Genomic DNA, 24,268 nt, shown 5'->3' on the forward strand with positions numbered 1-24,268 from the left:
TTGTCTTTTAACATTCACCAATTATAAGAATCACATGGATTTAGATCTGGAGAACAGGTAGGTAAGTCAACCATCCTATCATCAAAAACAGTTTGTATTGCTTAACTGCATAAAACACTCCTGCATCCATATCTTGCAGAGGTTGTTGATGTAATTCATGAGGACTTCCGGAGCTCCGGTATCCATTGCTCTAATAATTTATGTACCCTGATAAATGTAGCCATGCTTTGTCAGAAAAAAAGTATCTCAGGATCATCTTCCCCATCATAAAGAGACTGTGACAGCCAGTTACAATAATGACATCAAGCAACAGTATCCGAGTTCCTCAGATGACGCACTACCATTATTCTGTATGGTTTCAGTTTCAGTTTGTGCCCAGCTCTGTGAGCAGACACTCTTGGCACACCAATCTGAAGTGCCCCAAATGGTGTAGAGATTTTCTTGGACTTCTTTTCAAGGCATCCCCTCTCTCGTCTAATTTATATTCGGTTAAGACACTAGGTTTTCTGGACCTTCACTTCTGTAACACAGATCCAGACCTTCTGAGATTTTTTCCCTAATCTGCATATTTTTGAATCATTGGGAACATATAGACTGGGAAATTTTCACATGGATTCAAGCTGACATTCCACATATGATTCTGTTTTTATGTAGTTCAACACAAGAAAAACTTCCATACCCAATGGAAACTCAACAGGAAACTCAAAAGCAAACACCCAAATACTCAGTCACACAGTATAGAATACACATGCATGGTGTTTTTGTGCGAGGATCAGGCCCAATGACATACAAGCAGGGAAAGCGGCTGACTCAGAGCAGTTGCAATAGTACGTCTACTGACGATCTCTGAAGTGGTGAAACTTGACAAAAAAAACTCAAAACAACAGTACACTCAGTCACACACTGTAGGGGACACGCAAAAAGTATTGTGCCCAAGAACTACACTTAGTAAAAACCAGCAGACGCAGCAGCAACGTCTGGCAAATGTGCTGCATGACCCGCGGACCCCTCTCAAGTGTCTTTTGTCGGACACCCTGTAGGAGGTGAGTGTACAGGGTGTCAGAAAGGTGAGGTTAGAAATAGATTCACGGGAGACGTTTTAGGGAGGAGCTAAGGCTTTAAGCAGGCATTGGAAATTATGTTGGTTTTCTGGGATGGGATCACTCTGGCAGAGTTTATAGATGGAGTAGTCAGACAATTGGCAGAGGCTTCCACCATGTGGTTAATGTGATTCACAACAGTGGTGGAACCTTTGTCTGCAGATAGGACGATTAGGTCAAGATTTGTTTTGAGGTTGTGTATGGTTGTCCTTTTTTCTGCCATAAGGTTGGTGTTCTCAGGGTGGGACCTGTGGAAGGATGGTCAGGCCAAGATGGAGTAAGGATTTCATGGAAGGTTATCAGGGGATTGCTAGGTGGGAGGAGGGAAAGCTCAAAGTTGGATAATGGTATGAACTGGGAGAAGCAGGGTTCAATGTTGGGATTAGGTTGTCTTTGGCTGGAGGGATTGGTGGCAAAGAAGTGTTTCCATAGCAGGGATTGGGAGAAGGAGAGTAAGTCTTTGAGAAGTTCAACGTGGTTAGATTTGGCTGTAGGGCTGAAAGTGAGGCCTGAAATAGGACAAACTTCTGTAGGGCTGAGGATTTTGGTGGAAAGGTTAACAACAGAGTTCTGCGATTGTTTCAGCTCTGAATATAGTGGAGTATTGGCAGGGAGTTTTGGGAGATGTGGCAAGTTGAAAAGTCAGCTACGCAGGGTCTAGGTGCTATGAGGAATTGACAGGAAGGAACTCTGGGGGAATGGGTAGGTTAGTGATTGCTCTTCCAGATGCTGGAGTGCAAGGGATTCCATTTCTGAGATGTGATGCATGTAGTAGGGATTGCACACTAGCAGTATCTGCAAAGGGATCAGAATTGGTTCTGGGGATGCCTGCATCATGAAGATGTGTGTTTGCAGTACCAGACTTGTGAGAGGCAGGGACTGGTAGTATCTGGAAAGATTAAGGTTATTGTGAAAGGAGGAGTGGAATCCACAGAAAGGAATTTTTATGGTGAGGCCATTGGGGGAGGGGGGATTCGATGGTTTAGATATCATTTAACGAACAGGGTGTGGGACTGGGTTTTAGCCAGGGACAGGGATACTTTTCTGAACTGATACAGAAAGATGGAACAGCAGTTCAGTGTGGCAGGAATGGCATAGGGGAAATTTTAAATGACAAAGAAAATGAGCAAATGAATGTGTTGGAGGTTGTGAGTGGAGCTGAATAACAGAAAAAAACATGTAAAACTATTTATAGATAAGCAAAAATACACACAATTACATAAAAATATGCAAAAAAGGCCACAAACACACAAAAATTCCCACAAATGCCCTAAAAACATACATGGGAAAAATGGATGGAATGGATGATGCATAGGATTATGCTGTCCCTGTCAGTGTGATTGCCGAGTGATGGTTCTAACATTTTTAAAAATATTGTGTTTAGTAGTCTCATTTTTCTATAAGACAGTAAGTATTTTTACATTTCTCTCATCCTTCCATACCATTTTCTTTAAATGTATTCTGCACCTAATGTTGGTTTGAATACCACAACATTTTAGTAGGCGTGGTGCTGATGGACATGGCATGCCCTTGCCTTCTTCCAACCTCTGAACTTGCTTACCCACCCGATTAAAGGTGGCCTACATTTAAATTTTGATTCAAAATTATAGGGCAACTCAGTACTTTTCACATATACAATAAATGCCAGAGATGAAAGACACAATAACTGACAACATACCCTGGGAAAGACTGAGGATGGAATCAAAAACCTTAGGACTTGTAGCCTGACACCTGTGTAACCACTAGGCATTACACAAAATGAATAAATGCTACACATGTTGGTCATACACATAATTTATTATTTTTATTTATGTTTCTGTACAACCAGATCTTGTTTTCAAGATTACTTTGTGTTACATATTCACCTTAGTGTACAGAAATCACCCAGTAATGAACTTTACAGATGTTAAAATCCACAATCATGACAAATGCTACAAGTTTCTATCCATGTCTGAACTTCTCCTATGGAGAGAAACATAAACAATTAATCTTCAACAATAATTAGTGTACAAGTTTAACATTTAATATTAAAGCATCTGCCTTGAAGAAAAATCATAATTTGTATTTTAAAACGACTGACTGAATATTTTTCAGTTAAGTGCAAACTTGACAACAATACAGCATATGTTTTAGTACAGTGTGTCAAGTTCAGCTTTAATGTATGTACATGTTAAAGGAAAATATTAAGATGTTACTCTCAGGGGGGCCACAGGACATTACATAAGTTTGTAAACTTGCACTTTTATCACAGAAATTGCATAATTCCTTCGTGTACATAAAGAACAATCACCATTATTCACTGCATTATACTGTTTTTTTCACAAACTGCATACACAATAAAATAATCAACATTATAATTACGTATTTACAAAATTACATTTCAGTGTCAACAGCTGCATGATTCACATTGTACACACATGCATGGAATCACTCATTGGCACTTTCCAAGGGCAGAATGTGGCTTATAATCAACTATCACATGTTCCTTCTTCAATAATACTGGAAAGTGGTCCATATCAAGCAATGCAGAGTTGGTCTTTAGCATATGCACTGATAAAGAGAGCCACTACCTTTAATTTGCTGTTTAAGATTCACACAAGCATTCAGACAGAACTGTTCGAACTCTCTCTCTCTCTCTCTCTCTCTCTCTCTCTCTTACTCACACACACACACACACACACACACACACACACACTGGCTATGAAGAGTTGACTTGTGGAATAACTGTCAGTAACATGTTTGTACTCTCCAATTTATGCTATTTTAATCATTTACATGCTGTGTAAACACACAGACTTTTTTTACACATAAAACATAACAGTATTCTGTGTAATAGTACAGGGGAAACTACACTAACAGAACTCTAATGTATCACGTAAGTATGAATAGACATATAACAACAATCCTCTTTTCCGTAAAATGAAAACAAAATTATTATCTGATAGTAAATCACATTTCTCAAGAATCTCCCATTAGTCTGCAGACTAATAACTAACTGAATATGTGTAGTGACACGAATCAGCAAGACTCTCTTAAGCAGAAATCTATATTATCAAAACAATGATCTAGTTCCCACATTTCCACATCAAGATGATCAGCATTCAGTCTGTGGTCATACTAAACAAACATCTGGTGATTTCTCTAGATTATATTTACATCACCTAAAAAAATACAGTTTTGTGATAAGAAAAAAAATATGGACAAGTCTCCCTAATAGTCTGAACCTACATTTACATATTTACATTAATACATGGAAGAAACGTCTCTCTCTCTCTCTCTCTCTCTCTCTCTCTCTCTCTCTCTCTCTCTCTCTCTCTACTCTAAACACACACAGAAAACTGACTGTTACAAAAAAAGTAAAGAAACTGAGTGTGGCAAAAAATTAACTATATTTTCTGTAAAGAGTGGGTATGAGCTTATGAGGCACCCTCCGAAATTCAGTGACATTGTATGACTGGTTTCCCATATATAGTTAATCAAGTCTACAATACCTTTCCTAGTTCCAAGATTTTTTTCCACTACTGGCAAATAGAAAATACTTACAAATAGAATTTAGTACAGTTGGAACAAGAAAACATCGAAATACCAAATTCGAAACAAAACTTTCCGGAAATTTAAAGTAGTCTAATAAAAATATTTACTGTACATAATAACACACACAAAATTGCGAGTAATTTTTACTTAAAATGATGTGAGCAATACCCGAGGAGGTACAAATGCGTTCTGCAATTGGTCTCTCTCGTAACTAACATACATAGTTTTAAAATGTGGACACAAGTTACCATAAAGTCTTTACAGAGACATAATACTGCACAATACATAGGTTTCTGAAATTACAGATGAAGTTCCGAGCAAAGAACAATCGACATTGCTTAAATTATTAATTTTCTTCCATTTCTTATGCAACGGATTTCCAGAGACATGCTCACTTCTGCAGCCACTCTGCAATGGGGGAAAAAGCATTCACATTCACACTAAAGTTGCTCTCATTACTCAAAGAAGAACCATCCAGCTAACAAACCAACAAGTCCCTTAGTGTTTCCTATTTCTCAATCAAAACTTCATCTGTGAGTTGTGTATTAGTCTTTCCTCATCTACTTGAACAATCCAACCCTATGTTTCCCACACTCTCTTTTACCAAAAATTGTTTGTTTGTAAACAGAAAACAGGAAGACAACATTATTTAAGAAAACTGCTAAAGATAAGAAACTGTATTTAGAAATCATTACTATCAGTTTCTAGCTGGATAAACTGTGGTGCACAGAAATGGCATTCCACAATTTTGAGGAGTTCTCTTCTTTCCCAGCTTCAAAAATCACCTGTCTACTCATTCTATTGTCTCACTATGATATGTTTTACCACTGCATTAATTAAAAAATTAGGTTCTGATGAACAGATCAGCCATTTCTTAGTATTTCACACTAAATTATCCTCAAATAAATGTAAACTGGACTTATCACTTATAATAATGTGTTGATGGCAGGAACACTAACTACTTACACTGCTTTTGAAATTGAGGCACCCTTTCTCAGAAGATGAAGAGAACAAAAGACACAAGATGACACAAAGAGTGATAAATCAAGCATACACAACACAGTTAAGCAAGCCACCCTTGTTGTTCTTTTTGCTCTGTCACATTTTCTGATTTCTCTCCTGAGAAGAGCATCTCAGTTTTCAAATTCCTGAGAGTGGATTGTCAGTAGTTTTATGCCCACCTCAACCTGAATATTACTTCAACTAATGGTAGCTTGGCTCAATTATTGACCTTTATTCTTAAGTTTTTTGGTTTTGACATTCTAGCAATAACATGAACACTTCAAATTCTTATTCTTTTACTTTCATTAGTTCATAAAATACACTATACATATATAACATCATGTAATATGCATTACGACTTTCTATTATTCTGCATACTACCAAGTTACACATCCATTACACTCATTTTAGATGTCCAAAGCTCTGAGAATCTCAAAATTATATAAACATGGCTGTATTCTCTTGTTCAACTCTCACTGTAAATATTCTGAATATAATGTATGAATATTAATGACATTCTGCTGCAGACTGAACATTTTTAAATGTCTGTGTTGGTCATATTACATGCTTTCACAAGAATGAATGTCAAATATGCAAAGAAGAAAAACCTGCCAATCACTCTGATTCAAAACTCTTATTTTTCAATATGTGAAAAATATACTTGTCTCATATGTATCTCACTACATACCAATATTTACAAAGTTTTTGCATCCAAAAACATGTGAAGCACACAAAATGAACACAGTGTTAATGCATGTTGAGCCAGTATCAAAAATAAATGTCTTTGCTCTCAAACACTGAAAGAAGTCAGAGATATCTGCTTTTAACTCACTCCTGCATTTTTTTTAAAGCAGCAAGAAAGTTAATCAAACATATGATATAAAAAATTATAGACAGAAGCACAAAACTGGACATGACCATGGCAACTCGGTGCTTCTATATTCTTAGCTTCTTAGTCACATTCAAATCTACTACTGAATAGAATGTTTTGCTTTGACAGGAAAACTTATTTGGGTGATCACCGAAATAAATGCAATTTCAGAATAATTTTTCAAATTACTACATAAATTCTAAATTTTGATATTTCGATGTTTGCATTTGGATCAAGCACAAATTAATAGGTTTAATTTTAATATAAAGTCAAAATATAAATATTTATTTGTCTGTCTATTCATCATAAATAAATTCCATATTTTGAAACATGTAACTGATATTAAGGAACGTTTCTTTATACAAGATTCAATGGTATTTGTAGTAAAAACCATTTTGAGGACCTGAGTTGGATGAACTGCTGCAATGTGCAGCTTATCAGGCAGCCAACACGTTTATGTGGAGTCCCTGCAACAGGAAGAAAAGACCTCATGTTACATTACTGAAAAGTGCAGGAGGGAGGTTGGAGCTATAGGAAGGATATAAAATTCATTAAAAAAAAAACTTCACCCAAAGAGACATAATATGGCCAAAAGTGTCAAATATTTACTAGCAGTGTGTATTTTTGCTGGTGCACTACAATATTTTTTCAAAGTTAACAACAAACCTGCAAAGATTAAGAAATGAGAAAATAAGGAAGAGAATGGCCAATCTCCTTTATAAATTGCTGATAACTGCCCGTAAATTTCAATGAAAGTGCTCCATTAGCAGTATAATACCACAACAATAAATTATACTAACAAATCATAATTTACATTACATTCAAAATATAATGAGTGTCTGGAACTGCCAAAGAAAATAAAATGAACACGTAAAAACCAATGGAAATTCATAAAGAACACTATGAAAAAGATAACGTCTTCCTCAGTGTTCATAGTTGTGCCCTTACGTTCGACACCATGTGGCATTCATAACTGAAATTGGATGTTTATGATGAATGACTTAGTGACTGAGAGCTACTATGCCAACATTTCTACACTGCACAATCCTCACTTCATATGTAACACCTCAATCTGTAGGAGAAATTATGTTTAAAACTTAAGGACTGTTATTACCCAAAAGAACATCCTTTGTGGGACATCATTCACCAGTTCAAATCTTTATGATGTAACTTCACCAACAGACCACCTAAAAATTCATTAACAGCGTGGACTATATGAATATAGGCAGCCAACCATGAAAGTTCCATTGATGGAGCTGTAGAAGTGTACTGTGCCTGCAAGCAGAGTTGCAAGCTTTATACATACTAAAATCAAATGCCACATAATTTTGTAGGAATACTTGTTGTACAGTTCTCTTAAAAGATAAGGTTGTTAATGGTGGCATTGCTTCAGTTGGAGCATGTTCTGTCTTTCCTTGGTTTAAGGACAGGGACCAAAATTGTTTCCCTCCACAATCATATTCTCTCTTTGGTACTGTACAAGTATATTCTCTCTTTCAGACTGAAGACTAGATTATTTAACAATATAAACTGTTATACATGGGGCTTCATGATGTCACGACCTTCCAGCAAGCGGAAATTCCAGAGTGTGTTACACAGACACTACATAAAAACCACCAAGGCATATGACGGGAAGCAAAGAAAGGACCAAAATCATACTGGCCCTAAGCTACCCATCACCAATAGTCATCAAACTGAAACCTGAGCTTTTTCTTGCAATACGTTTCTGTGATTTCAAATTGGATATGAGCACAATTTGGTTTCTGAAGTTACTGCATTTTACAGTTGGTGATTACACTTTTCGTGGCTTCAATCTGTCATTAGCATAAGAGATTCAGAAATTTAAAAAATTCCTGGAGATTAAAGTCTGACTTGGAGCCCGATGACATTCTAATAATCAGTGCTTTCTGCTTTGAGATACTGTAACAATGTTTGCCACGCATAGCAGCACAGGCACTTCACTATTAAGATTGGATCCGCTTTCACCTGCAAGATGATTCATTCAGGAGTCTTCACTCAAGAAATACATGTATCCAACAGATACAACAGTGTCTAACTTAGTCTAATTGTTTGGATTTCTTTTGAGTGGGGTGTGCTTTATTTAATAAACAACAGTCAATCTCACAAACATTGATTTAACATAGCTGTATCAACTTGAGCTACATGAAGTGACTCACGCTCATGAATCATCCCTGACTGTACTAAATCAAGAAGAGGGTAAGATGTGTGATGTGGCTGTCCCCTGCTGCAGGAGGAAGTATTGCTGTAAGTCATATTTTAAGACGGTAGAACACTACCAACAATAATTTATCTCTGAATAAATGACTTCTTAATCTCTCAGGTAAAAGTTAAAAAAAATGACTGAAGACACATCTGCTTGAGTATCTGTTCCACCACAACAATGTGTTTCTGCACCACTGCACAATGGCTGTTTCTATGCGTGATAACATCAAGTCATCAATGTTTTCTCTCTCTCTCTCTCTCTCTCTCTCTCTCTCTCTCACTCACTCACTCACTCTGTCCTCTGTGTGTGTGTGTGTGTGTGTGTGTGTGTGTGTGTGTGTGTGAGAGAGAGAGAGAGAGAGAGAGAGAGAGAGAGAGAGACCTCTAACAAGTGGTTATGATGTCTTGTTTTGTGACATCAGAGGAGAGGGTGTAACATGAGATATCTATTCACTTGATGAACCATTGTAAATTCACTGGAGTCATCTACAAAACCAATAAATACAACAATATGATAGTTGCACTAGTCACGTGAGGCCCTTTTGGTCTAGCTCGATCATTTGAAAGTATTCTTGGAGTTCTAAAATATGCCATTAGCTAAAATTTTAAGTTATCATCGTAAGACAGAATCAATGGAAAACAGACAGTAACATGGGTGTAAAAGTCCAAACTGTGTGGGAAATGTAAAATAGCACCGGTCACAAGCATCAACACTCGATCAAAAAAAGCACAATTCATCTAGTATTTTAACATAGATGATACTTTGATTTATGTAATACTTTACTACAGGAACATGAACTTGACACAGGAAATACAGCTCTCTATGCCTGAAATCTAGTGATATAAATCTGTAGTTCTTATTTAACTATCTAAACGTGAAACTCTCATGTACCTGCTCCAAATGCTTTTAAAGTTTTCTATCCAATAAGAAAAATGCACCTATTAATAAAGATTGTCTGTGCCCAACACAAACAATTTAGAATTCTGATTTGTTCAGCTAACATGTAATGTATGATATGGAGTATGCTGAAAGATCCGTTAACTTTATAGCCATCAGTTGATCACCCAGAGAGGAGTTTAGCAGTGACTTTCAGCCACTAGTGTTGGTGTCACTGAGTACAATACCACACTGTGTGATGCTTTTGCAAAGCTGTGTTGGTTTATTTGGGTGCAAATGAATGGTCATATAGCAAGAAGTGCACTAATCAAACAGAATTCTTATATCTGTAGAACACCTACTAAATGACCTGGCAACAAAATTTTTGATTATGAAGGCTGTATCATGTGTTTTAAGCAATCAAAGATTAAAATCAGCCCAGGAATCTCATAACAAAAAGTGAGACGTAAGGACAGCCTGACATGTGAGAACACAGAATCTAAAAAAAGTTTCTCTTTTAATCCTGAGACTAGTAAAAAAGGAATCAACTTCAAAAATAAGTGATTGGTAATATTATCCAAACATCTTACCCAAGAGAAAGATACATCCTACATTCATTTTACACAGTTTGACCCCTGAACATGAAAAAGTAAATGCTCCAATAATTAAAACAGTAACTGATTCTCCTCAAAAAATAAAATTTAATTATGACAAACACTATTATATTGGTACTTTTTCTATTCTTTCTATTCACAGTGAAACCAGTCATGTGGTCTACAAGCTAAGCTGCAACCACTGTGCTGCATTCTATGTAGGCATGACAACCAACAAGCTGTCTGTCCACATGAATGGCCACCGACAAACTGCGGCCAAGAAACAAGTAGACCACACTGTTGCTGAACACACTACCAAACATAATCTCCTTCATTTCAATGACTGCTTCACAACCTGTGCCATATGGAACCTTCCCACCAACACCAGCTTTTCTGAATCGCGCAGATGGGAACTTTCCCTGCAATACATCCTACATTCCCGTAACCCTCCTGACCTCAACCTTTGTTATTATTATTTATTTATTTCTCTCTATTTCTCTCCTTCTCTGCTACTTCCCCCACCCCTCCCCACCTCTCCCCTCCCCGCTGCCCAACCTGCAGCACTTCACTGTCTGCCATCCCCACCATACATCCCTCCCCCTCCCCGCCCCAGGCTCCTCCTTTCCCCCACCCAGTCACCACTCCCATAATACACTGCTGCTGCTGCTCACAGTGTAGTTTCAGTTGCCCGAGACCGCAGTCGTGAGTGTGAGTTGCGCTTGTGTGAGTGTGTGTGTCCGTGTGTGCGTCTATTGTTGACAAAGGCCATTGGCCGAAAGCTTTTAAGTGTGAAAATCTTTTTGTTGTACCTATCTGCGACTCAGCATCTCCGCTATAGGGTGAGCAGCAACTTTCCTTCTCATAATATCGTTACATTCCATCCTGGATTTTCCATCGTTTGATATTAACTACTTTCCATTTAGTGATATCACAGTTTTTTTAAACATATACACAACTGAAAACATTTGCCTTAAACTGATTAACTGAATCAATTACAGAAAAAGTGACTCTACAACCATGCACTGTTGAAAGTTTTCAAAAGAAAGCATTGTGATAACTTCAAAGTTCTCTTCTGGGACATTATATCACTAATCCATCAACACTTAACTCTAGTGTCAAAGCAGCCACCCACAATCTATATTTGAAGACTGGTGATGAACTGCCTTCTTTAAAACACGAGACATTTGACAATATCCTCAATTGCAGCTGGCATGGAAAACTGATTTTCCATTAAATTGTGAAGATATATTTGTATCCTTTCAAAATATCTACATGGCTGACACTTGCCATTCTAAATTTGGTCTTTGTCATCAGTATTAATACAGTTTCATCATTCTAATCATGTGTTTGAAACAGGAACCTAGGACTGTGACCCCTGTCTTGCAAAGACCTGTGACTATTATATTACTCAGCCTAGTTTCAAGGTGCACACAAGGGTGTTTCAGTACGCCCTTCCCCTGCGAGTGAAGTATTTTCCCTTCCATATTTCCCAAAAACTTACTGATTTCATCACCAAAAATTACTTGTCTCTGATTAACGATACAATCTCTCAAATTCTTCTAACTTGGAATAGAGGTAGTAGTTATACATGGTGATAAGAACTGTTATTGGAACAGACTTCATTGGAAGTAGTGTGTTTTCATTTGACATAACATCTAGAAGCACAGCTACATAAGCAGGAAATAAATTATCATTTTAAGTGTCCTCAGAGACTTTTGCAACTGCATACATGAATAAAACGTTCTCAGTTTTCCAGCCACATCAATTTGAATAAATTCCTCGAGCTTTTGATGGCCATCTCTGTCATTTTAAGATTATATGTGACCCTCATCTTTATGAAAACAAATCAAAATCGAATTTCAACATTCAGTAATTTTCAGTTAATAATGTGAGTAAATCGCTGTCCTCTAATTCATGACTTTTGACATGAGAATGAGGTAAATGCCAAATTTCATTACATTTTGGGAGAAATTACTGTTTTTGTGTTATGTTTCTAAAAAGTGCCTATTTCACATTATTTTTCACATTATTTTTATACCAAATTTTCCTGTCCTTATTCTAAGCTATGCAATAGAAATGTGGTGTTACCTGTGGCTTTCTTCTAGTCCATTTATGCATGTTATTTTTATAAAATAACTGAGTTATGGGTGTTGCAATGGCAATGAGTCTATAAACAATATAATATTACTTATTTTGTAATATTAGATAGAATCCAGCAGGTACACTTGCTGTGTTTAGCTTCAAAAGTTTGTATAGGTGTGCTTTCCAATATATACACTTGCATATGCAGGCATTCATTTTCATGACTTTTTGTAACACATACATGGCTTTTTGTACATCTCTCATTCAAAAGTATAACAGGAACAGAAACTACTGGATGGAGCAATACGTGAAATAAGGGAAAGACAACCACTCACCTATAGCGGGTTGATGTGTGGAGCACAGTAACACGTAACAGAAAATACAATCACACTAGCTTTTCGGCACCAGCTATTTTTCCAGCAATAATACACACATTATCACACACAAGCACATGGATACCAAAAAGCATATTCACGTGCCACGACAAGAACTACTTTTAAGAAAGATCCTTGCCTTGTAGCAATTCCAACTTCAAATGCCTCAGTTTTTCAAATACCACAGCATCTATGAAGGCTACTTCATCTGCTGATTTTCGATCAAAAGGAAATGGAAAAATTAGTTTCTCAATAAACATCTGGACCATCAAAAATATGCAACTGATTTTGTGCACCTATCTGTTGCTGCTTATGAAATGCTGGCTCACTCTTCACACCAGATATAAAGCAAGAGTTAAGTGGGTGAAATCACTGTGCCCAAAAAAGGCGAATTTCATGACATATGCCAGAAATATTACACATGGTATATATAAGGGAGTCATTGTAATGTTTTCCTATTAAAGAATGAAATACTAACTGACAAATACAATGGAAGTATTTTGAGCCAGAATAAAAATATATGAGAGAAGAGCCCTGGAATGAGAAATGAAAAACAGATAAACAAATAGTATCCTGCACCTGCCTTCAACCCATATACAAAGCAATTTGTAGCTGGAAAAAATTTTAAGCTTAATCAACAGATTATGGCATTAACAGTTTGAAGGCTGCAGATCTACTCGAATACGTCAGGGATGGAATCTACTCACTGGAAACTTGCTGGACAATGCAGCCTGGACTAAAATGTGACTACATGTGACTCACCCCTAAATTAGAAAATATTTCTTAAACATAAACGTACACTACAAATAACAAAACAATTTATTTTCATATAAAACTATCTGGTATTATTAAAGAGTGGTAAATACCTTGTGATCTTATCCATTACACTTTTTATCCTGGTTTCCGTAACTGTTGGGAGAAGTTTCTGGACCATTTCTCGAATGAAAAGATCACTTATTCCTGGACTAGCTCTTTCTGCCAGTTCAAAAGCATTTTTAAGTTCTTCTATTGCGTCTGCCTTGTGTGGTGACTCAGGCCCACGAGAATTATAATGATGTCGTCTTTGTAACTGAAACAATGGTGACAGCTTAATGACCTTTATCTATTCAACTTACAGACAGTTTTAACAGAAATATAATCAACATTTAAACAAGTGCCAATAAACAGCAAATGTGTAGCACACTTTCACTACAGCTGTGAATTTGTTACCTCATGTTAAAAAGCGAAATTATTTCATATAATAAAAAGAAACACAAAGGCCAGTGAGAAAGTGGACAAGCAAAATTTGAAGCATGGAAAGAAAATTTGAAGCATGAAAAGAAAATTAAAAACAGTGAACTACAGGAAAACATCAGCTAAGTATTTATTAACATATTACATCAAAACAGTCATTTCACACAGATATCAATGGGGCAATTCAAATGCTCTGCAACATTAATAGTAGAAGAATGGTATAATCAAACAATGGAAATTCCATCTAGGAATATCAGCAACTTAGGAGAAGACAGACACAATTAAAAGACACTTACACTTAAGCTTTCAGCCACAGCCTTCATCGGAAAGAGAGAAGCACACAAGCAAACACAACTCACGCATGGAAGTGCCAACTCTGGCAGCTCAGACAAGAATGCAACTATCACATGGAATGGTAGCAGCCATTTGAAGGGAGTGGGGAAATGGAAGGGGAAGGGATAGCAGTGTACAGATGGGAGCAGGAGAAGTGCTGTCTGGCGGAGTGTGCAGGCTCTAGAATGCCAATAGGTGCAGTGTCAGCAGGTTGTCGGGCTGGGAGGTGGGGAATACAGAGCAAAACAGGAGAGGAGGAAGGAAACATGGGCAAGTATATTGGCAGAGGGTGGCAAAAAAAAAAAAGAGTGTATGATATGGGAATGGGGAGGAGGCGATGGTTAGAGAGTCTGGGGACAGGATGTTAATGTTCGTTGAGGCTGAGACAGGTATGGGATCAGAAAAGGCACTGTAAGGATAAGTCCCATCTGAATAGTTCAGAAAAGCTGGTGGTGGAATGAAGGATCCAGATGGCTTGGGTTGTGAAGCAGCCACTGAAACCAAGCATGTTATGTTCAGCTGCATGTTGTGTCATAGGGTGATCCACCTCGCTCTTGGCCTCAGTTTGGGGGTTGCCGTTCATCTTGGTGGACAGCTGGTTAGTAGTCATACCAATATAAAAAGCTGTGTAATGATTGCAGCAGAGCTGGTAAATGACATGGTTGCTTTCACAGGTAGCCTGGCCCCTGATGGGGTATGATAAACCTGTGACACGAGTGGAATATGAAGTGGTGGGTGGGTGGATTGGGTGGGTCTTGCACTTGGGTCTTCCACAGGAGTACGATCGTTGAGGCAAGGGGTTGGCATTGGGAGTGGCATAAGGATGGACTGGGATGTTGTGGAGGTTGAGAGAGTGACAGAACACGACTTTAGCAGAGGTGGGAATGATCTCAGGTAGGATGTCACTCATTTCAGGGATGATGATAGGTAATCAAAGCCTTGGCGAAGGATGTGGTTCAGTTGTTCCAGACCAGGGTGCTTTTGGGTGACATAAGAGGCACTCCTTTGTGACTGGCTCTTGGGAATGGTGTGAGGATTGGGGGTGTGGGGGGTGTGGGGGGGGGGGGGGGGGAGGGGAAATAGCATGGGAGATCTGTTTGCAGACTATGTCCGGGGATAGTGCCTGTCTGTGAAGGCCTTGGTGCGACCCTCCACATACAGGGCGAGGGAGTTCTTGTCATTGCAGATTTGCCGTCCCCAGGTAGCCAACCTGTATGGGAAGGATTTTTTGGTGTGAAACGGATGAGAGCTGTCAAAATGCTGGCAATGTTGATGGTTGGTGGGTTTAATGTGGACAGAGGTGTGGATGGAGCCATCAGAGAGGAGTAGGAGGTCCACTTCTAGGAAGGTGGCACACCGTGTTGAGGACGACCAGCTGAAGCAGACTGAAGAGAAAGTATCTATGTTCATGAACCAATGCACAATGGTAGCAACTGGGTTAAAACACAAAGTGAGGAGTTGTCAAATACGTTAAATTTAGACTAAAGCCGAAAGAGCAAAAACAAATGTCTAGTTCATTTCACAAACATTTAAAGGTATATGATGGTCCATTAAATTTTGGCATGTAGCCACATAAATTTCACTTTATTATATTTAAGCTGTATATTGTTCAGCCATCTTCAGAGTGCGCTGAAAGACAGACTACAGCACTCATTCCATCCTCTTAAAGTCATCAACCTCATCAGTGCATGTGCTGCTACAGATACAAAGGTGCCAGAGACACTGAGTGGCAGCAAAGAAGTACAATGTTCATTAATTATATCAATGACTGCACAGCAGATCCGTGCTGGGATATTGATGTATCAGTGAGCTGCACTGCAGGTTCACCTGCTTCTTACAGCCAAGTACTGCATTTACATAAGCATAAGATGACCTTGAGAAAAATTTATTTTTAAGATGTTCCAACTAATCAAAATTACAAACCATTTTACTGACATAAGTATTTGCCTAAAGCATTAGAATTATACCTATTTTAAACTTAGGAAATTTATTGATTGCCTAAATTATTTTGATCATACAAGAAGAAATAAATAAAATGAAATGGTTTACATTAATCTTTATCTTCACACCCCCCCCCCCCCCCCCCCCCCCCCCGACTAAACCTGTTGGTTGCATAACATTAGTTTTAAACATCACAATTATCCTAATAGAACAGTTGTGAAAATTATATCTTCATTGACACATACATTTCTCAGTTTCTTCTGAAAACATTGCAATATCTCAGCATTGTGGTTACAATGGAACCTGAGGACGCAACTGTTTTTGCTGAATACATATCAGATTTTGCTTTCATACTGATGTCAGAATGTTGCAATGTTTCTTGCTTCCAAACATACAGTCTGCCTCTCGCTGTCTCATTGGCTGCACAGAACCAGTAGCTGACACACCTCCTTTCATTCCCGTTAACCTCAGATTGAGCATTGTCAGTACTGTTACAGAAAACATGTAAGTTGGCCACTGGCCTCATCTAGACTTTTACTATCTTTTGCAGAAATGTGTACTACTGTTGTGCATTTGTCAAATTTTAAAGTCAATTCATATGGACTGAGGCAAACTGCAGTGGTACAGGTTCCCATGGCTGACAGCATGTCAGAATTTGCTGTCCATTCACTACTTCCCTCCCCACACTCATCCTAGTTCTTGGCCAAGCCGGTGTCACTGTTCCCCCTCCAACTTCCTGCAATGCTGTGCCAAGGAACTGTGAAACACAGACGGCAATATTTTCTAGGTTGCAGGCCATATATAACACCACTAACTAATACATAAATAAAAGAGCGCACTCACAATTCAGCAGAATTCTCAAACTTTGCTCGTTCTGTGATCTAGTGACATCTTTTGGTACCATCTCCACGACGGGTCCGTTTACACTACCTATCTTCCCGAATTCTTCAAAATAAATATGCATATGACCTCAATATGCCAAGTTTTATCAGCAAATGTAAGATGACACATACATTAATCTATTAAACAATGTAAACTTGTTGACCCCAGCTGTAATAGTTTAATATGTGATGATACGACGAACTCTTAGTTCTCGAATGATGTATTTGGGAGACAATCTCGTCTTACAATCGAGTAAATGCAATAAATCAACTGTTGTAGAACACACCTTAATGTTGGTCAGTTTATGTTGCAGAAAAACCTCAAAATTTTAGCGTATGCATCACCTTTCTAGGATTTGATGGTGAAAAAGGCAATTGAAATTCACTTAGCAACGAATTTATTTCATAGCGATAGCAGCTTGAGCTTGGATAAGTCATGAAATCTGATGCTTTCTGTCACAAACTTACAAAGATGCTGTAACAAAGCAGCTCAGAGTGGTGCTTTGATACCCCAGAGTGGATCTATTACACAGTCACAGGCATAATTCATACAGAATGTACTTCTTTTCTGCCAATCAATGTCTCTAGCACCTGTGTATCTGTGGCCGAATGCGCAGTGGTGTCATCTGCGAGCTTAAAATGGCAGAGCAGGAGCTGGAGCATCACCCTTAGTGCCAAAGCACAGAGTATCATTTACACTTTATAATAACAATTATAAACATATTTGACATTATTTCCATTTCAACATTATAATCAAAGGTAAAAAAACAATGACCAAAATATGTCCACGACAAAAGTTTTAAATCAACAATGCAACAGAAGTCTGACCCCTACTTCATTTGCTCATTAAAAATAATATATGTGAATCCCAATAAGCTGTACCTCTGAAATGAGAGGGTAGATAACACCGGAGAGGCATGGAGATCGAGGGTGTGGGTGGCCCGCCTTGCTGCCACCACTACTGCTTGTGTTACTGTTACTGTTACTATTGGCATTAGTGTTGACATCCCGTGGTCGTGGTTCCACCTCCACCCTGCGGACAGCCTTCTTGTCAGGCGTACTGCTATCTGTTGCGTGGTCTCCCCGATGGTCGAGAGGACTAGCTTCCTTGGAGCTTCTCTTGTCTCGACTATGCAAATCTTTGCTGTCCCTGTCCTTCCGGTTGTCTACTGGTACAGCTGGAGCAGCGGAATGTGGCCGTGACTGCAACATATTTCAATATTTTACTATTGCTGTACTCATTTAAATAACGAATAACATAAAGCAAGGTTTAAGGACAAAAAAATAGCAAATATCATTAACTGAGGCAGAGAAATAGGTGAACTCTAAATATAATACAGTAACAGTTTTCAACATCAACATACATCACCTAAAACTATCGAATAATAGTGAATAACTTTCACTTCAGGAATGAGACTAGAAGATGACATATACTTGTGATCTTTTATACTATTATTCATTGCATATTGTAGTTAAACATGTTCCACTTTCATCCCCTAGGCTGATGAAAGAAAAAGGGAGTTATATTAGCACATTGGCAAGGTGTGGTGAGGTATATAAGTCTCCACCTGCTGCTGAGGCCCACTTATGCTCTGGCATCATGGCTTGGTGGTGCCATGGAGATCAAGGGGTACAGGGGGGCTGGCAAGAAGGAACAAATAAGGTTTCATTATGAGAACTTTAGTTATGTGCTGTCCTATAATGCAAATCAGCGGTATGTGAATATATGAGCTGGCACAAATGCAAATGAAGGAACAAATGAAGTTGCATCATGAGAACTTTCAGTTGGTTATATGCTGTCCTGCAATATAATTTATGGGTAGTACATGATTATACCTTGTAATTTGTTATGAGCTACGATGTAAGAGAGATCTGTTCACCCATTGTTGTAATTTGAGACATACACAAAAAGTGTTACTGGGGCAATAAAGAAGAGTTATTGAAAAACAGTTTATATAATTTAGTAGTTTGGACAGACTGAAGCTCTCTTCCAGCACCTGCCACACTGCAGAAGAAAAAGAAGAAGAAGTCATACTTCACCGTCTCATGCCTCTGCTTAGCAGAACCACAGAACCATAAAAGTAATCAATCTCAAGAACAGCAACCATATGTTACACTCTAATATGCAAAGATAAACTCAAAAGTCTACAGGAGTATGCATTTAAAAAGTAAACAACAACTTAGGTCACAAACTAGGTGCAAAAACAATCACTAGTTTATTAAGTTGTAATAACACATTGTGTAACAAATGCACAATACTTACTGGTGCAGCTTTATCAGTCCGATAATGATTGAGATTTGAATCCTTAGGAGGTGATTTCGTCAGTGGTGGTCCTGAACCATTCTGCACTTTCTGAGGAATCTTGTGATTTGCCGGTTCATCAGCAGGAGGTTTAATGGAATGTGGTCCTTTGACAGTCATGATCCATGGCTCATCGAGGTCACTGTCCTGTTTCGATTCCTCCCTATTTTGAAAATCAAACAAACTGGTAATGAACAAGAACACAATATAAAACAAACATTACCTTAAACAGAGTATCCAATGTAGTGAACATATATACACAGGACGGATACGTAGTCTGTGAAATACAGTCACATGAATAGAGCCTGAACAGATGCTGCTCAAGGTCATATCACTATAATTTTATGGTCTAAAATACCCAAACTGTGTATTATTAACAGTACTGCATAGTGAAAGAAGTTGTAACACGAAGATCAGTTTTTTAGTTTGTCAGGGGTGGGGCACTTTCAGTTATATATGAGGTTTGCAGTGTTTTTCCAACATATTACTACTGACTTACACCAAAGAAATTAGGATTCACCAGATATCAATGAAGGACTTTACTCAATAGGAAGGGGAGTTATGGGGGTGGGGGATGCATACTAGTGTGTTTGGCTTCAAACACACGTGGGCAGCTTGGTTGAAAAAACTGTTTTCAGCACAATAAAACACGCTACCACTGAACATTCTTTGTACATCTACATACATACATACTCTGCAAGTCACTGTTTGGCGTATGGCAGAGGGTATCTTGTATCACTACTAATCATTTTCTTTCCTGTTCCAATCACAAAAATAGCAACTAAAAACGACTGTCTATCTTCCTCCATGTGAGCCCTAATATCTCTTATCTTATCCTCATGGTCCTTACACAGAATGCTCATTGGCGTTAGTTCCTTCAATAAGCTTCAAATGCCGGTTCCCTAAATTTTCTCAATAGTGTTTTGTGAGAAGATCAGCTACTTGCCAAACCCCCCCTGGATTCCCATTTCAGTTCTCGAAGAATCTCTGTAATACTTACCTATTAATCAAACCTACTGGTAACAAATCTAGTGGCTCCTCTGAACTGCTTTATGTCTTCCTTTAATCCTACCTAGTGGGGATCCGAAACACTCAAACACTGCTCAAGAATGAGTCACACTAGTATCCTATACACAGTCTGCTTTAAAGATAAGCTTCACTTTCCTAAAAATCTCTCAATAAACTGAAGTCAACCATTCATCGTCCCTACTATTGCCCTTACATTCTTGTTCAATTTCAAATTGCTTTGTAGCGCACCTAGATCGATGTGACTGTGCCAAGTAGCACACTACCAACACTGTTGTATTTGAACATTATGGGGCTGTTTTTCTTACTAATCTGCATTAACTTACATTTCTCTACATTTAGAGGAAGCTGCCATTTACAAAGCAACTAGAAATTTTGTTTAAGTAATCTTATACCCTCCTACAGTCCTGAACTATGACAACTTCCCGTACACCACAAAGTCAGTGACAAACAGTTGCAGACGTGGTCACCTTGTCCATCAGATCACTTATTTATATAGAGAATAAGAGTGTTTCTATCACACTTCCCTGGGGCACTCAGGCTTGTCTCTGATAAATACTCGCTATTGAGGACAACGTACTGGGCTCTATTACGTAAGAAGTCTTCAAGCCACTCAGATATCTGGAAATCTATTCTGAATGCTTGGATCTTCGTTAACAGCATGCAGTGGGCCACTGTGTCAAACGTTCTCTGAAATATAGGAATATGGAATCTGCCTCTTGCCTTTTATACATAGTCTGCAGCATATCTTGTGAGAAAAGAAAAAGCTAAGTTTCACATGAGCAACATTTTCCAGAATTAAAACACTGCCATACTCCTATCTTCTAAAAACTGGGCACCTGCAGAAGCCTCAGGCACAGGTTTAACCATAAGGAGCTTTTCTTCACCTATCCCTTTTCATTGTAAGCATTTTTCCACCACCCACTCATCTGGCTGTAGCCATCCCAAGTACACTGAATCTTGTCTTTAACAGTTACATCCTTTTTCCAAACCCGATGCTAATACCATTCTACCCTATCAAACCATGGTAACAATTCAGAAGTTTCCTACCTCCAACCTGGCTTCGCTTTCCTTTCCATAATCCATTACCGTTAAGTTCAACATCACAGCTATGGAAAGGGCAGCTATCCACAACCTGAAAACTAGTCCCGACCCTATCACTCTTCCTGCTGACAAAATCTCCAATATAGTGGCCATGAATTTTGCACTGACCATGTGGCTGCAGATTTCCATCATTTTTCTGACATATCCACTTAGATATACTACCACTATGACCCATTCACAAATGTCCAACATGACTTCAAACAGCTCCTCAATACATTAGGTTCGTCATAAAACTTGTCATCCTCTTTTCATGGCAACCCTTCTCTTCGTGAAGTAACTATTTCTTGATACCTCGGGATGTGTCTTATCACTTGATCGCTTATTTTAGTCAAGTTGTTCCATAATTTATTTTCTCCCCAATTTTATTCAGTAACTCTTCGTTAGCTACCCCATTTACTCATCTTATCTTCAGCACTCTTCTGTAGTGCCACATTTTCAAAAGCTTCTATTCTCTTCCTGTCTGCACTGCTTGTTGACCATGAATCACTTCCATACAAATATACTCTCCAGATATACATACCTTCGTAAAAGTAATCCTAACACTTAAATTTACATTTGATATTTACAAATTTCTCTTATTCTAGAACACTTTTCTCTCTGTTGCTAACCAGCATATTGCGTTCTCTTTATTCTTGCTGTTGTCAGTTATATTTTTACCCAAACAACAAAACTAATCTACTACAAGAAATGTTGCATTTCAAAATCTAGCACCCTTAGCTTCATTTGATGTAGTTTGACTATATTCCATTACTCTCAACTTACTTTTAGTTATGTTCATCATATAATCTCTTGAACCAACATAAGTTGTAAGTATTCATACATTAAACAGCAGCTCAAAACTGTAGAAGAAAGAAATCACACAACATGAAAGCAAAAGCACTGTACATGGCAATGTTACTTACGAATCTGAATTTTCTGACTCAGTCTCACTCTCTTCACTTCTCTGGGACTTCCATTTTTTGTAGCGATCAATTAGGTCAATAAGATAAGAGTTCTTTTTAGCTTTCCTTATAAATGGGAATTTGAGTAGCTCCTTTGCTGTTGGCCTCTATAAAAAAATTAAAAAAATGTTATTATTCATATAAGCTGAGACTTTCGTATGTATGTTACAATACTTAAAGAAAACTACAACAAATTAAAGGCTACGTGGGAAAATGACCAGACTTGAGAGAAATGACATCACATTCATTATAATTTTTCAAAACCGTATTATTTCAGTATGACTCTCGAGATACATTGTATCTGTGAGTGAGTTTTATGATTTGAAGTAAGTATGATACAGTCAATTCACTGTTTGAGCCTATTGGAGGAGATGGAAGGGGGGAAAGGATCAGAAAGGTAAGTAGAACAACATAAATAACACTAAAAATGCAGTGAATGATATATATGAGGTCTGCTCAAAAAATTCCAGAACTTTGTCCACGAAATTTTTCTAGACTTACCTTTTACTTAATGTGCATCGTCTCCTTTGAAGTACTTTCATTGATACACTGTTCCCAACACCGCTTCCAATTTCAGAAGCATTCCTGGTATGCCTCTTGGTGGATCGCGCAAAGTGACATCTGTGAATTTTCTTTTATTTTGTCTGTCATTGCAAATCTTTGTCCTTTCAATGGGGTTTTCAACTTTGAAAATAAAAAGAGACAATCTGCAGGGGCTAGGTCTGGATGGTACAGAGGATGAGGCAGCACAGTGATTTCGTTTTTTGTGTAGTAATCAGACACTATTAGGGATAAATGGGTGGGTGCGCTATCGTGATGCGAGAGCCATGAATTGTTTTGCCACATTTCAGGCCATTTCCTTCTCACATTTGCTCACAGGCATCACAACACATCTTGATAGTATCATTGATTAACAGTCTGTCCCTGTGGCCCGAATTCATGATGAACTAATCCTTCAAAGACAAACAAAACTATTAGCATGTCTTTGACATCTGACCTGACGAGCTTTTTTTGGTCTTTGAGATCCTTTCCCGCCCACTGTGAAGACTGAACCTTGATGTCAACATCAGAACAGTAGACCCACGTCTCACCACCAGTTATGATTCTCTTGAGGAACATCTTGTTCTTATTTGTGCAATCCAAAAACTCTTTACAGATTCAGATTGTGAGGCGAAGATCTTTCTGGTCTTGACTCATGACCCTTGGGATGAACTTGGCAGTAACACAATCCATTCCAAGACGCTGTGTCAGGACTTCATGACGATCCATCTGAAATGTTACATTCTTCTGCAATCTCTCAAACAGTCACTCCTCAATTATGACACACAATTTCATTGATGTTACTGACATGAGTGCCATCAGTAGGCATCGAAGGGCATCCTGAACAAGGGTCATCTTTAACTTCCATTTGGCCATTTTTAAACCGTGTGAACCACTCGTAAAATCGAATATAGCTTAAGCTTACTGCATCATTTGGTGTGTCTCTGTAAAGGTTTTCTTGAGTTTCATGCAAAATTTAATGCAGACCCATTGCTCCTCTAACTCTGCCATCTATAAATTCTCAAACTGCACGACACAGACATACAACAATGAAACTTCTGGCAGTTACACATTAAACACAGCCATGTGCAAGGATCCCAACAGGATTTTGGTACAACACACCACTGCGGTTACGAATATCCTGGAATTTTTTGAACAGACCTCGTATATTTAGATATGCATATTCACAATTTTGTTATATGGCAGCCTGAGAGAGGTGAAAACAGAGGAAACTAAAAGTGGACGAGACACATTTTTCAACAAGAGGCTTTATTGCTCTCCTTTTTCTTTTAAAGCAATGTTGCAGGGCTC

General features: G+C 38.2%; 1 protein-coding gene across 2 annotated transcripts in view; it reads right to left on the reverse strand.

Annotated features, from left to right (window-relative positions):
• Positions 1 to 2,878: 2,878 nt before the first annotated feature.
• LOC126456989 (serine/threonine-protein kinase 26) overlaps positions 2,879 to 24,268 on the reverse strand; it is a 621,338-nt gene continuing 599,948 nt past the window's right edge. For both annotated transcript variants that reach the window (XM_050092953.1, XM_050092952.1), the window contains exons 6-10: positions 22,379 to 22,524; positions 19,308 to 19,509; positions 17,927 to 18,247; positions 13,523 to 13,725; positions 2,879 to 6,974 (exon numbers count right to left, since the gene is read on the reverse strand). In XM_050092953.1, the coding sequence (XP_049948910.1) occupies positions 6,962 to 6,974; positions 13,523 to 13,725; positions 17,927 to 18,247; positions 19,308 to 19,509; positions 22,379 to 22,524 (885 nt within the window). In that variant the 3' untranslated portion in view covers positions 2,879 to 6,961. The remainder of the gene's footprint in view (positions 6,975 to 13,522; positions 13,726 to 17,926; positions 18,248 to 19,307; positions 19,510 to 22,378; positions 22,525 to 24,268) is intronic.

This window comes from Schistocerca serialis, chromosome 2 (assembly GCF_023864345.2).
Source record: "Schistocerca serialis cubense isolate TAMUIC-IGC-003099 chromosome 2, iqSchSeri2.2, whole genome shotgun sequence".
Classification (NCBI taxonomy): domain Eukaryota; kingdom Metazoa; phylum Arthropoda; class Insecta; order Orthoptera; family Acrididae; genus Schistocerca; species Schistocerca serialis.